Source organism: Callospermophilus lateralis, chromosome X (genome assembly GCF_048772815.1).
Source record: "Callospermophilus lateralis isolate mCalLat2 chromosome X, mCalLat2.hap1, whole genome shotgun sequence".
Classification (NCBI taxonomy): domain Eukaryota; kingdom Metazoa; phylum Chordata; class Mammalia; order Rodentia; family Sciuridae; genus Callospermophilus; species Callospermophilus lateralis.
Window position 1 is genome coordinate 66,043,152 of NC_135325.1, and position 18,802 is coordinate 66,061,953.

General features: G+C 32.6%; 1 protein-coding gene across 1 annotated transcript in view; it reads left to right on the plus strand.

The window, feature by feature from the left end:
- Dach2 (dachshund family transcription factor 2) overlaps window positions 1–18,802 on the plus strand; it is a 481,660-nt gene that overhangs the window by 393,912 nt on the left and 68,946 nt on the right. The window contains exons 6-7 of the mRNA XM_077106460.1: window positions 3,448–3,620; window positions 18,411–18,546. Coding sequence (XP_076962575.1) covers window positions 3,448–3,620; window positions 18,411–18,546 — 309 coding nt within the window. The remainder of the gene's footprint in view (window positions 1–3,447; window positions 3,621–18,410; window positions 18,547–18,802) is intronic.

An 18,802-nucleotide genomic window follows, 5' to 3' on the forward strand; every position in this document is an offset into this window, starting at 1 on the left:
AAACTGAAGTAGAATAATAATCAGGAAGACAGTACACTGATACTGAAGGGATTGGTGCTTGATAATCACTGTACAAATGGCAAGAAATTGAAGAAGACAACATGACTTGGAAAACAAATCAATATAGGATCTAGATGGAGTAATAGAGAATTACCGATTTGTATACTTCATGGCTAAAAGAAAGTCGTGCCATGCTCTTACATAAAAATTACAGGAGTTGCTGGAATACCAAGGTATATTAGAAATAATGCTTGCACGATTTTCTCGAAGGCACAAGGAATGAGATTACCCATTTTGGTCATTTTTTTTTCAAAAGAATGTGTCTTCATTACCATAATATTAAAAGTCTATATACATATCTGGCATGTGCGTAAGTGAGCCAGATTGCTGGAGTGTTGTGTACTATTGATGGTTTTTAACTCAACGTTTTCAGCTTTGGGAAAAGATTGACTTACATAATTCAGTATTTGCATATGCTTTGCATGTGGAACTCATTGAGGGTCACTGTTAAACTGGGCTGTACTGTAAATATTAGCTTTGAGTCTAAGGCATTATAGCCAATTGATAGTTAGTTATTGCAGATCATGATCTGAAAGTGTGACTTTTAAGTCCTTCATGGTTATTTGAAATGTTTGATGAATTATATTTTAAAACTGTCAATGCCTGTTAATTCTGTTTAGAGCTTGCATTTAGTTTGCATGTCAATTGGACTTTAAGTAGGCGTATTTCTTGATTTGGCCAGATGGTGTCTGGGTGATACAGAAAATCTTTGAGAATAAGGAAAGATTATTACACTGTTTAAGGAAGTATTATTGAACACAGATTTATTTAAGCATTTGAAACATAAAGGGAGGTACTAACAGCTACTTTTTATCTATGCTTTGATCATTTTTTGACTTAAATACTATGTACATAAAGAAGAATTGAAATTTAAAACTATCTTGGGTTTGTGGTAAATGAAGGCCTTATATAGACACCAGATTTAGGTCTTTGATGATTGTTATATTGATCATAATGTGACGGTTTTAGGGGAAAGATACGCAGTGGTTAATTAAATATGTTTAAAATATCCCATCATGAGAGTATAAACAACACAATGAATAAAGTATAAAATACATATTCATCTAAGTGATTCTCTAGAGCTAACTGAAAACAAACATCCTATTTAAGAAGATGGTTTCCACATATAAGTAAGATCATTTGGTACTTGTCTTTCTGTACCTGGTGTATTTCATTTAGCATGATGTTTTCCAGCATGGTAAGTATTTGAAGGGATAAATATGTTAATTGGTTGTATGTAGTTAATCATTTCACATTTTACATACACATACACATATGTGAAATGATATATAATTTCATATTATATGTATAATAACACCATTTTTTACTTACAAAAACATATAATTATGATCTGTATATTTGCAATTAAAGTTAAAAAAAGAATGTTGGGGATAAAGGAACAGATTAGGCAAAAATCACCAACTTGAATGAAGATGTTTTTAGGCCTTTCCTGAGGGAAAAAAATTAAAATAAATAAAAATAAAGATAAGACTGTGGAGAAAACCATTTTGAATTCAATTTTGTGATCCTTGTGTTGAGGCCTCTCTAATAACTTAATAATCTGAAGAAAATATTTCATAGCTGATACATTTGTTTTGGTAGATTGCTCCTAAAAAGAATTTAAAGAGGAGTGAACCATAAGTGAAAATGGGCAGGGAATTATTTTTTATATTCTCTGGGATATGAAGTCATAGACATTACAGAGAATGTTACTTTTCTAGTCTTCCATGTAGAATTTAAATTTCAAGGCTTCTTTTGCCCTGGCATAAATCTGATGACACTTTGTTTTGTGGCTATCTTTATCAGAAATATCTGTGACTGATGAGTTCTTTATGTAGGAATTCCTTTAGTTGAGGTGATCACTTTAGTGTTGTATGAAACCTGAGGTGCCCCCTTTGCACTTTCTTGTTATTAGCTTTAATAAACTATCATAGTTGAAATCAGGACATGGACCTCAGAAAAATTGTCTCCACTTCATCCTTCTAGCCTCCACTGAAATTAGATTTCATTTAAATTAAAAACCACTCTGTTGAACCCACTGCTAAGGGACTGATAAGCTACAGAGTGTGAAAAAAAAATGTTTTCCTAGAAAATATGTGTTTTGAACTGTCTGTATTGCTACAACTGTTCTTTTGAGAATGAGGTTTAGGGAGACTCTGAAAATATTTCCTATAGATTCCCTGTTGCTTTTTTTTTTCTCTTGTGATATGAGAAGCAAGAAAAATTGAAGGGATAGCATAGAAGAAAATGAGATGTGATTAATATTTGATAATTGTGTGTAAGATCAATGTAATTGTTGCTCATCATAGAATTTCTCTAGTCTTTAATAATTTGGAAAATTATAGGAAAAATTCTTTTTAGAATTTCTGTTAATTTTTTTCAGGATTAATTCTTTTTTCTTCTTTTTTATTTGTTCTAATTATTTATACATGACAGTAGAATGCATTTTGATACATCATACTGATTCCTGGGATTCTGTCCAAAATAGGGCAAGATCACTATAGAGGCAAAATTTAAAATACATTGTAAATTGTTATGTTTTACTTGTAGTCATGTTAACACCCATAAAATAAGGCTCACTTTTTCTTGTCTCTATGCAAAGCCAATTGCTTTCACAAATCTAAACTTGATAAAAGATAATTAGACAACAATTTTTATTTGCTACCTTTTACATGTCATATCTATAGTTATCAAAAGTGAAATGTTTTAATATTTGTGATATATCATTGAAGATATTTAAAATGTGTGCAGATTATTTTCATTTGCATAAGAAAATATATGGAATTCTGATACTATTAAAATATTGACATTTGTTATTATAATGGAAAACAAGTTGATATTTTGATAATGAAGCTATTGTTTATTGACAAATATTTCAAATTTGAGCTATGAGCATTTGTTTTTGAGATTTATATCTAAAAGTGTATAATTTATCCAATGTCTTGTTAATAATTCTGAAACTTAGATTATAACCTATTTTACCAGTATCTGTATTAAGTCTCTTAAAATGAAATACTAGAAATTATGAGAATATCAATACATTTTGATTATAAAGAATGTTACATCTCACTTGTTAAATGCAATGATATTGGCTTAAGTATTTTTGTTTGTTCTTATGGGTAAAATATATTGCATCTTATAAATATTTTGTGAGTAAAAACGAGGACAAGATCTATTTATAAGTAAAGGTCAGAAAATATAAAAATGTTAAAAAATTTTTAAATGATATAAAATCTCATAGGTACTATTAATGGCCCCAGAAGATACTAGCATACAATGAATCTTGATTTTAAAAAGTAAACCAAGAAGTATGAATTTGTATACTTTTTAGAAAGCAATTTCATAGCAACATGATGTAACAAGTTTAACATGCACTGTCTCTTTTAGGACTGGATCTGCCATTTATGATGATGCCTCATCCTCTACTTCCAGTCAGCTTACCTCCTGCATCAGTTGCCATGGCAATGAATCAGATGAACCATCTCAATACTATTGCCAACATGGCTGCTGCAGCCCAGATTCACAGTCCACTCTCCAGAGCTGGTGCCTCTGTTATAAAGGTAAGGATGATTATTTAGAAGATGAAAAAGGTTTTAATTGCATATAAATTTGAATAAATTCTTAGCAATACCACTACATCTTCAGTAGTAACACATAGCTCATTGACTTTGTATATTATCATATAGTATTGATGAGTTTGGTTTCTGACCAGGCCTGCCAGGTTTGTTATTGTTTGTGTTTGTTACTTTTCATTATATGGCCACACTAATTTTTAGTTCTGTTTTCCTGTCTTGAAGTCATGTACACAAGTGTGTGGGAGGCATGGCCACACAGTAGAAGAGTATGAAAAAATCATTCCCATTGCTAGGGTGAAACAAAGTAAACACTGCAGCTTTTAGGAGTTTGAGGGGCAGTTATGAGATATGACACACCATGGCATAGGACTTATATTCAGAGAAACTCAGGTTCCAATTCTGATTTGACACTGATTGACTGAATGACCTTGGGCACAGCACTTAACCTGCCTGAATGTGTTTCCTCAACTGTAAAATGAAGGTCATAATAATTATCTATCCCAGTTATTTCATTGACTGTCTATGGATAATGTGAGTAAAATACATTTCAAAACAATGAAACATTAAACAAATATTTATGGTAATTTGTCACACTATCATTATTTTCATCAGGATAAAATTTTTCAAAAGTTTATGTCCATATGTAACACTTATAATGAAATTCAAATGATATCTTGTCATTTCCTCCTCTGTTTTCTATTATTCTTAGACATGTTCTCTATGCTTTCTTTCTAAGTATTTATGAACGAAGCTTTTGAATATTTTCTTTCTCTTAAGAAAATGGTGATATAAGGGTATAAAGGAATCTAAGAGTATGGTCAATCATAATAACACATTGGTTTGTTCCTTTTCCCCTTCATTACCTGGCAAACACATTCTTGAAATAGACACGCAATTACATTGGACAATATGGGAAACTGATAAATAACAGATACTTTAACTTTCAGAAACTTACAAACTAAATGTGAGATATACAAGAATCCATGCAATGTATACTAACAAGACAGACTATAATGAATAGCATAAGAGAATCACCAAGTACTACTGGAATTTAGAGGAGGGAGAGATCATATCTACCTTGGAGAAGAGAAGGGGCAGGTAAAGACACTGAAGCTGATGGATATGCACTGAGCCCTGCAATACTGATATGATTGTAATAGATAGGCATGGGGATAAGAGAAGAGAAAGCAGAAGAAATATGAGATTCTGAATATTTTGGTCACATTTTAAATTTCACTTCTAATTCAGGTTTGGGAACACTTCTAAAACACTGAAGAAAGTTTAAAACATAACCTTATATGAAAGGAAAAGAAAAAATGGTCATTTTTATAAAACTTCATATGTATTTCAATGACTAATTGTAAAGATCATAGCTGTTAATGGGTTAATGTATACTAGCTGTTTGAATATTTGGTCAGAATGTAAACTGAGAATTAGAGTTGTCTTTGAGAATGAAATTACCCATGGACATTATTTAAAATACAGAATAAAATTACCATGATTTTAAAATTAGATGGTCATTAAGAAAACATGACCTGCATACAAATTTTGAAATTCAGTTAGGAAACAAAAACATACTTCATTGGTATTGTTATATTTGCTTTTAAATGATGGAAGAATGCTTTGACACATGCTCATGACTCTTTAAAGGGGCATTTGATTAGTTTTCATGAGGACCATTTTTCAGATTGAAATAAAATTCTGATTTTATTATTCAATAAAATGTAATTATTCAATAAAAATGTAATTTTCATTGAATTCTTGAAACTTTGGATAGTTTTTTGAAGAATTTGAAGCCAAGAGTGACTAAGGAGTGCAACTTATGACTTTCAGTTTGTCTTTCTTGATAATTATTATGGTGATAGAAATGGAAAGGATTATTACCTTCTCCTTATTCCAAACGTTGCTTTGTTGTTAACTTATTAATTCAATATCATTATAATTTTGTTTATTGGTGATTAGCCTATTTTACATACAAACTTTTAGAAAAGAAAGTCTAAACTATCACAGATACAATTTTCAGCACTTTTTAAAAGCTTAATATTAGATCATACTTTTATTTAAGTCCTGCAAAATTCACAGAAGCCATTTTATGCTGAAGATAAATGTTTACTTTTGTATATTTTGATTAAAGTAAGTTGAAAGAGATAGGATTAATTCAAATGACCTTGGATACAATTGCTGTATAAATCTACCTCAAGTAGATTTCCACTGGAGGATGATTAGATAAATGAAAATATTTGTAAATATACTGGGCAACAGAGTGATATCCTATTTGAAGAAAAATTCAATTTCAGTGAATAGAGAAAGGCTTTTAATAAAGTTGTCATGTTTGTTTTGTAAAAGTGCTATTATGTAATATTAACATTATCATATTTAAAAATAATAAGCCACAGACCATACATAATTAAAATTAAAATTTTATAAGTCACTAAAAATAATTGAATATATATATTAGAATGTCATCTTCCTTTGAAGAAGCTACCAAGAAGATACCAGGAATATGATACCAACTTTTAAGGATATGTTTTACACTGTTATTTGAGTTTCAACAAAATTTGCTTTCATGTGCATCGCCATAAAGAAGAGGGTTTCAAAGTTAAATCTATTAGAATCCTATAGGCATTGGGAAAATCTCTGTGTTGAGAATTCATCTCCTAAGATTACTAGGGGAATATAAAAACTTGTCAATCAAATGTATAGTTTATGTATTTACATTTGTATAATTTTTTATCCTGGTAGTTTGATATAAAAACAGATGTTAAAGCATAACTCACATGAATCAAATGTATGAAAGATGAAAAAAAATTGATATTTCTCATTGTTTTACAAAAAAACTAGACTGAAATCATCATGTCTTTTATATCATATTTAACATTTAGAGGTAAAATATCCTTCCAACATATGCATGGTCAGAAAATGTAGCATTTAATGTTTAGAAAGAAATGACATAGCTATATAATTTGGTTTCTTTCTGACAAAGCTAGTATAAATTAGGAAATGTTAGAATGGTCTAATCAGAAACATTCTTTGTTGTATAATCAATATAATCAATTTAAAATACAGCTGCAAAGCAAAATATCAAAACTTTTATATACACAGTTAGAGACTAGTACAAATTAGCAAGAGTTTATGAGTTTAAAAAAATTTGTGAAAATTCACAAAAAAATGTTAACAATGTTGTTGATGTATTTAAATAGTTCTAATTGGAATTGCACTTCCTGTATAGATTATATCTCTTAATGGGTTAGTGTCTAAAATTACTCCTAACATGGCTGATTTCATGTTACCAATATTTTAACAACTGGCTCACAAATTACTGAATATTTAACAATTAGCTTTGGATTGAATAGGCCTCAAGACAACTTTCCTTTTGAAGCACTGCAAAAAATATGCAACTCAAACTTTCCATGCCAATTTTCTATCAGATCCTTTAAAGGAAATGAACACAAACTTTTTCGACCAGTTTACCTATCAACTACATTACTTCAGAATAGTACAACAAATTAAAAGTTTTAGTAATCTCTTTAAAAATATTTGAATAAGCAGTTTGCCTTTCAATTTAAATCATAATCTTTTAGCACAGAATGATGTCAATTGAAAGGTATTTGTGCATAATTGCATTGGGGCTTTTCCAACCAATAGGTTTGTAAATATTTTTGTTCCATGGTGAAAAAAGTTAGGTTCTGATGCTTGCAAATATTCTTAGCTGGTGAAAGCTACTACATAGGAAAATAGAGTTGGGTGGCATAGTCACAAGTGCTGTGCTTTTTTTTCCCACTCAGCTAGAAAATAAAATCATAGCTTTTAAGAAATCTGAAAAGTGGGGTTGGTTATGGCTCAGTGGTAGAATGCTCGCCTAGCACATGTGATGCCTTGGGTTTGATCCTCAGTACCACATAAAGATAAATAAATAAAATAAAGATATTATGTCCAACTACCACTAAAAGTACTTGAATCAAATGTATGGAAGATGATATGCCATGAGCTTTGTAATGTTTTGAACAACCAATAAAAAAATATTAAAAAAAAAGAATAAAAAAAGAAATATGAAAAGTGATATCACTTTTAGAGGCTGAGATTTCTAAAGGAAAACATATTATAATTTAATAGATTTTCTTACCTCCATGGATTTAAACAATTAACAATGAATCTTAGGTATACATAATATTCTTACTATAGTGTGGCTATCTAAGATGATAGCCATTCATGGAATATGTTTGTTTAAATTTAAGTTAATTAAGTAAAATTAAAACTCCAATTTCTAAGTTGCAATCAGCCACATTTTAAGGGCTTAATAGCTACATTCTGCTTTGTGGCTACTAGATTAGATAGCACAAATATAAATCTATATTTTCATCATTTCAGAAAGTTTCTGAAGTAATGATATGCTCTATACATTCTTCAGTTAGTTTCTGAAATGATGGAAAAGCTCAACACATTATGTAGGGTCAATGAAATGTCCAAACCTATCAGTCATCTTTGAAAAAAATTCTGATAATACTGATTAACAATCAACAAATGTATTGCAGTTAGTCTTTCAGTTGCTCAGAAAGCATATTTATTGCTAAATATTTTTAATTTCAAATATTTTTAATTTTATTTTCTCTGAGAAACCAGAGACAGAGAACTCATTATTAACTGATGTAACAAATGGGTAATGCATGCAAAGGGATATGTTACACTGACTTATTAAAAATAAAAATAAAACATAGGACCTCCAAATATTTGTAGAATTATATACTATTTTCAGCTAAAACTCTCATACTCTGTTAGCTATATAGTATCTGTTCGGAAGCAGAAATCTGAAATCATTGGAGTAGTATTATTAAAAAATAGGCTCTTTGCCTGTCTTTGAATTCTATTTTCAATATTTCTTGTTATGTGACATTAGACAAATTAATTAACCTAACTTCATCTCAATTTGCCTGTCTCCCAATGAAATGGGAATGGTAATTGTACCTACTTCACCTACTTCATAGATAATGTGATGCTAAGAAATAATGTAATGAGCGAAATAAAGTGGTAAAGTGATAATGTGATGAGAGAAAACATATAACACAGAACAGTGTTTGGCATGTAATAAATATTTAGAGTATATTAGCTAACATTATTGTATTTATTTCATGTTCCAGGATCCATGTAGAAATAGTAATAAGTAGGAATCAATATCATAGCCAAGGGGTAGCCTGAGACATCAGTAGCTTCATATATATAGATTCTTCTGTGAATCTCTCATCAGTACCAGGATCAAGGGTGCCCCCACCATTGGATTCTCTAACAGGTATTTACCTCTTTCTCTAGAGAGCATTTGTTCACATTAATGGCACATTCCACAAAGGAAAAATTAATGCCTGGTGATAGAGATTCCCATTTTAATATCAAATCTGACCTGATTTATGCTTTAATATAAGTAATCTTTGAAAATTTATATCTGAAATATTCAGTCTTTAGTTTGGACTATAGGCACCTACATGCCACAGGAAAATACTCATAGACTTTTTTCTATTTCTAATGTGTTATATTAGGCACTCAATAAATATTTGTCACATGAATGAAAGAAAGCTAAGAATTCACTAGATGTTAAACTTTTGGGAAGTGTTTACAACATAAACAATCATTATCAATACAGGCTTTAATTCCAAAAGTAGAAAACACATTACAAGTTAAAAATAAATGTTTGTGATTATTATTGTTCTTACTTTCCCAGACACTAGTTTGAGAATATTTTTATGCCAAGCACATAGTAGCTTTTAGTTCTGACTCAGATCCCTTTAGTGTTGGCTCAGCTATTAACATTTGTAGCTAATAACTAATATAGCCATAATATGAATTGGAAATTGCATTATGATCATTAGGCTTGAAAGACTATTCATCCTTTAATTATATCAAAATTCTAAAAGCAAATGTATGTAAAATACTTGACTGGTATGAAAGTTTATTACATCAAAATTCTAAAGGCAAAATTATATAAAATACTTGACTGGTGTGAAGTTTATTCCCTATCTCATATTTCAGAGTATAATATGAAATTTTCTCCCTGTATTTGTGGGACACTTTGTAATGTCAGTGTACTAAAGTTTTCTCTGATAAATAAATTTAAGATTTTTAAGTAGAAAGTGATTATATGGCTGTTTACCAATGCCATCTGATTAGCTGTGTTTTTTGTTTCACTGAGCAGCTGGCAATTAATGAATTGATAGGAAATGGTCACAAGGCAGTGGCATTAGCATGTGAACATCTGGTATTAAAATTAGTCAACACAGAGCAGGGTTTTGTGATAATTCAAATTCACTGAAAAAATCACTACTTGAATCTTATTTGAAGGTCTCTATGGAAAGACAAAGCTATTAGTATCTTTTACAACTTGAGATGAAGATACATTGAATGAAAATTGAAGGTCGTTTGTGTTTGTTTGTTTGTTTGTATGGGTGGGTGGCAGACTTCCAAGCCTACAACATAATTTGGAAGCTATGCATTTTTCCTTGAATATCGATTCTCCCACTTCAGATCATTCACATGTTATGATTATGAGCAGATATTATGGATGATTCCCTTCATCTGTCAGCTTCTTCCTCAACAAGCTAATCACACTGAAGAGGTGAGAGGGTCTTTTTTCCAAACATCACATAGGTCACAAATAGGGTATACCTATGAGTTTAGATTTTTTATGGTTATGTGTTCCAGGTGCAACTACAAACTGGCATCATTTCTTATGTATAGTATTATGTTACCTTTTTAAATCCAAGATTAAGTTTTGCCTTCAAAATCACTGTAGAATGAAACCTCCCAATATCCAGAGTTATGTTTTCTGAGTGGTAAGTTATTTAATTACTTTTGGAGAGGAAGTATTGTAGATTCGCTGTTTAATGAACTAATATAGATAGATAGATAGATAGATAGATAGATAGATAGCCAGTTTTTCCCACCTGAGTTCTTAGAAACTGCTATAATTGTTGATTGTGGAAAACAGAGTGCCACAGTCTGGCTGGGCACAATTCACAAGCCACTTATCAAGCAGAAACAAACATTATTTCTAGAACACACACGCCACACCACACGAGCTCTTCAGGAATTCCCTCAGAGCCAAACTGCCACCACCAGCTTCCCACAAGCCTCTCAACCCCACTCCCCTCCTGCTCTTGAGGCCGATTGGCTGGGTCGCATGGGCGGAGCCAAAAAAAGTCCCCCAATGAGCAGCTCCGTGGTCTGAAAGGGCGGGGAAACAGCCCAATGAGCATCACCACACAGGAGCCAATCAGCTGACAGCTAGCAGTTTGCTGGGGCCACTGTGAGCCAATCATCAGCTGACAGCTGGAAGTTTGCTGGGGCTGCTCTGAAACAATCATCAGCTGGCAGCTGGAAGTTTGCTGGCAGCTGGAAGTTTGCTGGGGCCCCTTCGGCTGTGGCTCTCATCATCTCCCCCTCTCTGTTTAAACAACAAGCATGTGGCTTAGGGACCATGCCTGCCTTAGTTTGTCCAATACTACATATGGTTCTTACCTGTAATCGGATGAGCTGACCTCAAGGCGTCAGCCTCCTGTCAAAGGTTGGTACTATTGCAATTAGATCTTACCCGTCACTGACTACCGGTCCAGCATACAGCCACACCTGTGGATAGGTCTTTGTACCAGCAGGGGGGGGGGTGAGGTTCTTTGCCTCACCTCTGTTGGCCCCCAAGTTTTAGCTGAACGACCATCACAAGCAGAAGGGAGGAGGATACACCAAGCCAATTGACAGCTCCTTTTGGAAAAATTGTACCACCGATGACACCAACAGCAAAAATACCCCAACACTACCACAAGTCGCTGCACCAACAGATAGTTCACAATGCATACAAGTGAGTTCACAATGATACAAGTGATACATAGTCCAGGCAATCCTGTATGTGCCCTGATATGTCCTATAAAGAGAGAGAGAGAGAGAGAGAGAGAGAGAGAGAGAAGGAGGGAGAGAGAGAGAGATAATTTTTTAATATTTATTTTTTAGTTTTGGGGGGACACAACATCTTTGTTTGTATGTGGTGCTGAGGATTGAACCCAGACCGCATGCATGCCAGGCAAGCACACTACCCCTTGAGCCACATCCTCAGCCCTAAGCTCTACCTTTTGAGCTGATTATTTGGGTACTAAAAATGTAAAAGTTTGATCAGGTGTAACTATTGCTGCTGTACCATTATTTGACCCATCAGTGAATATATTTGGAGCATTCATGATAGGTATTTTTCTTGTCATTTTTGGAAAAACTACAGGATGCAATGACCAAAAAGACAATAAAGGATTAGATGGTAAGCGGTTATCAAATGAAACATTAGATTTGCACATGATTATTGCCCAAGTATTTAACTCATTAGCTAACTCAACAATTTGATCCATAGTATATGGAGTAATAATTTTATTGGGAGAAATTCCAAACACTCCCTTTGCTGCTTTTATTCTTTTGAGTATTAATTGTCCTACAGCCTCAGGATACTAGTAAGAATAGTGTTAGGAGAATAAGATAAATGTATCCATAATAATGGACCTTCTTGCCAAAATACTCCTGTAGGAATATTTTTTGTTGGTAGTACAATAAATAATAAAGGCAAACTTATATCAATTCTATCCAAATGCATATTTTCCATATATGTTTCAATGATTTTTAATGCCTTTCTTGCTCCAGGCATTAACATTTGGGGTGAATTTGGATCTGATGGACCTTTTAGGATATCAAATAAAGGTCCCAACTCTCCTGTTGGTATACCTAGATAAGGCCTTATCCAATTTATGTCTCCTAATAACTTTTGAAAGTCGTTAAGTGATTTGAGTTGATCTACTCGTATTTGAATTTTTGGTGGACGGACCATGGTTGAGGATAATAGAACTCCTAAATAATTAATTGGAAAATTTAATTGTACTTTATCTATTGCTATCTCTAGATTATAATTTTTTAATAAGTTTGTAAGTGTGGCATAACATTCTATCAATGTGTTTTTATCTTTGTGTGCTAATAAAAATATATCATCCATATAGTGAAATATTTGTAGTTCAGGATTTTGATTTCTAAGTGGCTGGATTACTTTGAAAACATAAATTTGACACATAGTTGGGCTGTTAGCCATCCCTTGAGGGAGTACTTTCCATTCATATCTCTGATCAAGACCTTCATGATTCAGTGCAGGGATAGTAAATGCAAAACGTGGACTATCCACAGTCGTTCCCTGTGTGGGCCACCAAATGCCGCAGTCTGGCTGGGCACAATTCACGTGCCACTTATCAAGCAGAAACAAACTTTATTTTTAGAACACACACGCCACACGAGCTCTTCAGGAATTCCCTCAGAGCCCAACTGCCACCACGGGCTTCCCACAAGCCTCTCAACCCCCCCACCCCACTCCTCCTGCTCTTGAGGCCGATTGGCTGAGTCGCATGGGTGGAGCCAAAAAAAGTCCCCCAATGAGCAGCTCTGTGGTCTGAAAGGGCGGGGAAACAGCCCAATGAGCATCACCGCAGAGGAGCCAATCAGCTGGCAGCTAGAAGTTTGCTGGGGCTGCTGTGAGCCAATCATCAGCTGGCAGCTGGAAGTTTGCTGGCAGCTGGAAGTTTGCTGGGGCCCCTTCTGCTGTGGCTCTCAATAACAGAGTAATTCTTAATTTGGTTCATAATGACACACAAAGTGTCGTGCTTTTAATCATATTCAAAAATAAGAACTTTGGACATCAAATTTTTCTCTAGAATTAGGGGTAAAGCAAATTAATAGTAATAATGCAAACTTTTTTCTTTCTCCATCCCTTATTTTATTATTAAAGCCTGTCAAGTTATAATCTGCTCTCCTTCTGCAGAACTCTTGTGATAGTACAGAAGGAGCACATCAATTGAATATGAAATATCAAGACAAATACAGGAATAAAATAACTAGAATTCATATAAAATTCCAAAAGCCACTCCTCAGCAATGAAATGCCATTCAATCCTTTAGGAACTCATTAATTGATTAACATTTAGAACAGTAATTACAGGGAGAGTTGAATTCAAGTTAAATAAAACTAAAAAGACCAGTTATGTATTATATAATCCCACTGAATGCTTGATAAGGATCAATAAAGTACCAGAGGCAACAAGTCAACATTAAAAGAGTGAAACACATGTGCATGTACATATAACACACATGATAGAGATGTTTAATACACATATATTGGTGCTTCATAAACTCGGGGTATGCCATCATATTTCCAAAGAGGAAAAGGGATATATTGACATGAAATAAATGATCTCTATGAAAATGGTGAGTTGATACTTTATAGCAGCACAATTCACAATAGCTAGACTGTGGAACCAACCCAGATGTCCTTCAATAGATGAATGGATAAAAAAAAATGTGGCATTTATACACCATGGAGTATTACGCAGCACTAAAAAATGACAAAATCATGGAATTTGCAGGGAAATGGATGGCACTAGAGCAGATTATGCTTAGTGAAGCTAGCCAATCCCTAAAAAACAAATGCCAAATGTCTTCTTTGATATAATGAGAGCAACTAAGAACAGAGCAGGGAGGAAGAGCAGGAAGAAAAGATTAACATTAAACAGAGACATGAGATGGGAGGAAAAGGGAGAGAAAAGGGAAATTGCATGGAAATGAAGGGAGACCCTCATTGCTATACAAAATTACATATAAGAGTTTGTGAGGGAAATGGGAAAATAAACAAGGAGAGAAATGAATTATAGTAGATGGGGTAGAGAGAGAAGATGGGAGGGGAGGGGAGGGGGGATAGTAGAGGATAGGAAAGGTAGCAGAATACAACAGTTACTAATAGGGCATTATGTAAAAATGTGGATGTGTAACCGATGTGATTCTGCAATCTGTATTTGGGGTAAAAGTGGGAGTTCATAACCCACTTGAATCTAATGTATGAAATTTGATATGTCAAGAGCTTTATAATGTTTTGAACAACCAATAAAAAAAACTGAATCTTAAACCAAATTGAGTGTGATAAACCTGCATTTTCGAAGAATTGTTCCTGCTCTTTATGAAGAAAGAGTATATGCTTTCAAATGATTTAATATGATGAACATCTCCTTCTACTATTTGTGATATCTCAGGACAAAGAAAATTGTATGATATAGGAGGCTAATGTATGTTCTAATTAATGACAATTCTTGAAGTATACAATACATGTTAGAATCTGAGTTGTTATTTAAGATTATTTTACTAATTGCAGGAGTAAATAGTAATTTGGTTGTTTTAGAATTATCAATTTTGGAAATCTTCCTTCTTTGCTTCTTTGAATCTGGAGATTGCTGTGGTGTTATAGAGGAGCTACAGCAGTTTTTGATGGGTCACAAATGAAATGCATGAAGAGTAAGTGGGTTGTAAAAGTCATAAATGCCCATAAAAGAAGTCATCAATGAGTTAAAAATGATTGGGGTTTTAGATTTGCCATTTTCCTTTTTAAATGTCCTTATTGATTTGTTGCAAATACTGCTAACCCTGTATTTGGCAAATGGTGAGGACATTATTACTTGTGTTCTCATTTGTAATAAAACAGATTAACTTGCTGTGAAATTTTAACTAGGCTGAGACACAACAGTAACCACCTAATGAACCAAAACACATTGCAGTTAAGTAGCTAAATAGATGCATACTGATTATAGGGCTGAAAAATGAATGTTTACTTGCAAAGAAGACATTGTTCATAGAACTATTATTATTTGAGAAGCAATTAAACATTCCAGTTCTGCACAGATTTTTTTTTACACAACTAATTCTAAATCAATATAAGATACTGGACTTCTTTAACATGATTTACATGGCAAAAAAAAAAGTCTGACCTCCAGGCTGCCTTAGGAAAATAATAACAGAAAACTAAACCCAGATTAAATTTAGAAAGGGCAGGCTACAAAACCTTAAAGCAAAACACTGTTTCATGTAAAATGTTACTGTCACTCTTAATATTGACTCTCCAAATCATGTTTTCAAAGTTAGTTTATATTTTATATAATATATTGTTGAAAATGGCAAAAAAGGAGTTTGAAGATAATTGATTCAAGCTTATATTTCTCAATCACATGCTAATTTTAAACATGTTGGGGAAATACCTTATTATAGCATTACATTTGTCTTGTTATGTATATAATTTTCTATTTGTGTTGATGTTCTTCCAGTCTTTATTTACTAAGAATAAGCTTTCATTTTTTATTAGGCAGAGTGGACAAGACAAAGTATAATTGTCATTTGTATCCTCTTATTTTTACAAACTCTCTATTGTATGAATCACTGAAAAAAATTTACATTTTTATTATGGAGGCATATAATGCTGCATGTGTGATTCCCTTTGGCTATTGTACAGTGCTTTTGTTTCTTTAATTGTATTTTTGTACAGTAACTTCTGTAATTTTCCCTTATCCATTAATTGAGAGATCCATTCAATTATATACATATATGTGTGTGTGTGTGTGTGTGTGTGTATATATATATATATATATATATATATATATATATATATATAAATTGTGATTGTTAGAATTCAAAGACAATTACTGAATGCTTTTCACTTTATGCACATATTTTGGTATGAATGAATGTGGCTATAAAATAGTGAAAAAAAAGGGCGTCACATATGAAATTTTTTATTGTGGGTGTGAATGTGTATATGTATATACCATCTGGAGAATATGTTTTTAACCATGACAGTGTTGGTTGGCTTTCAGAACTAATTAACTTCTACTCTCTTAAAAAAATGAAAGGATGTGTGGTGTGAGGGATGTATAGATATTTCTGTCCATCCCATATTATCCCTCCAAAAATGAGTAAAATTATTGTGGAAAGAACTTGATCATTTTCTTCTGTCTAATTTATATATTGCTTTTGATTGTTCCTCATATACATTGCAAGCAGATGCTTTCCTGCATACTAAATATAAATGAGTTGCATCAGCACATTTCTCTGCTTAAAATATTGTTTTTAAGGCATGACAATAGCTATGAAGTCTTTATACTGTATATTTACAATTATTGCTATTTAATTAGTGCATAAAACTGAAACTACTATATGAAAAGTCTACAGTTCATTTCACAAAAGTTATTGAATGTTAACTAAATGCTAGGCAATAATGTAATACACCATATAATAATGAACATAATATATTGATGACTGCATTAGTGTTCTAATACTGCTAGAACAAATTAACACAAATTCAGTGGCTTAAAACAATACAAATTTATTATCTTACAGTTCTGTAGATCAGAAATCACAAATGGGTCTCACAAGGTTAAAAGCAAAGTCCTGATAAAGTTACATCCTTTCTGTAGGTTTCTTGCCTTTTCCATTTTCTATAGGTCACTCATATTTATTGGATCAAAGCCCCTTTCTTCTACCATCAAAATCAGCAATGTTGCATCATTGTGATCCTGCTCTTCTGTCTCTTTTTTACTTTTAAGAAGCTTTTGATCATATTGGGAGCATCAAGATAATTTCCCTATATCCAATATGATCTCTCTATATCAAAATTCTGAATGACCACTCCAAAAGTCCTTTTGGTCATACAATGTAGTATATTCACAGGTTTTGACAATTAAGATGTAGAATAGACATCTTCAGAGAAAGGGTGGCATCATTCTGCCTGTTGAAATGACAGACATTGCAAAATGTTCACAACAGCTAATGAAATAATAACTTTTAATTCTCATGTCATTATATTTGCATTAAACAATCCCTGTTTTTCTTTAGGGGGTTTATAAATTTTTGGGCCTCATGCAAAATCAATATGAAAATGAACATGTACATTTTCAATAAACTAATTAAATAAACTAATTCTTGATGCTATGATGATTTGAATACTGATGTTGTAATTATAGATAATTAGAATATTTAATTTAATAAATGTATTATGAATGAATTAAATATTTTTCAGAACAAATATTCCCTGCCCCAGCATGTCTATCATTAATTCTTATTGCATATGTGCACAAACATTGCAATTTGATTATTTTATTGATCAAATTAACTGAAATGATGCAGTATTATTCAATAATTTCTCATGCATAAATATGGCAAATAACATCAGTGTTTTATAACAATGTTTATAATCTCAAAAGTCTTGAAAGCAATAGCAGATAGAAGTGTATAAAAATATTTGCTTTTAATTCAAATTAATTATTTAAAATTATATAAATCTAAGTGATATTAAGGAACTGACAGGATCTGTTTGAAAAAAAACCATCATTGTGTTCTGTGACTATAAAAACAATATAATTCAGCACTAGTTCCTGAGGTCTAACAGAAAAAAATGTATATCATAGCCATGATTTTTGTGCAGAAAAATTAAGAATGTACTAAGTTGTCACTATTTATGAGTTTCTCCCAGGGCTTTCAGCTCTTTACATCATGTAGAGCTTCTTTTTAGTCAGATAGTAGTATCATTCTCCAGGCCTTATTATGAATTTTACATCTTTCAAGAAACTTACAATAATAACTTTCATTACATACCTAAGTTTCTAATTATTTATTATTGTTCTAGAAAAAGAAATGGAAATTAACTTTTCTTGAGTCTCCTACATGTACCCAGAATGTCTTTGAACTCTTTTGCTTTCTGTTACTTAACCCTCACAATATCCCATTAAACTCACAATAATGGAAATATGTTTTTATCTAAAGATTTATATTTAAGACCAGTTACTGTGGATATGTCCACTCACTTTCAGGATAAGAGGTCAACATTTCAAATCTTATAGACTCAACCATCTTGAAAAACTTGGCATACACATGGCATTTCCTTTTATGTTTTCTTTTGTGGCAGGAGCGGATCCCAGAGAGCCCTTCTCCTGCTCCCTCCCTGGAAGAGAGCCATCGCCCTGGGAGCCAGACCTCCTCCCACCCCAGTAGCAGTGTGTCCAGCTCTCCCTCTCAGATGGATCATCAGTCAGAGAGAATGGGTAGGTATTTTTGTTGAAATAAGTATTGGAAGATATTTGTTCAGGAAATTCCTCATTAGTCAATGGATAGGGGAGAAAGAAGCTGAAGAAGCTGACACTTCCTTAACATACATGGCTTTTTGAAGTGCTCACTTTTTATTGCTGAAACAACATGACCAACAAAATGAAACTTAAAGTGTCAGAAATTTGTTCCGTGCAAAGATATTTCTTTATTGTATCATACAATCTCATGAGAACAATATCATAGGATTGTTGG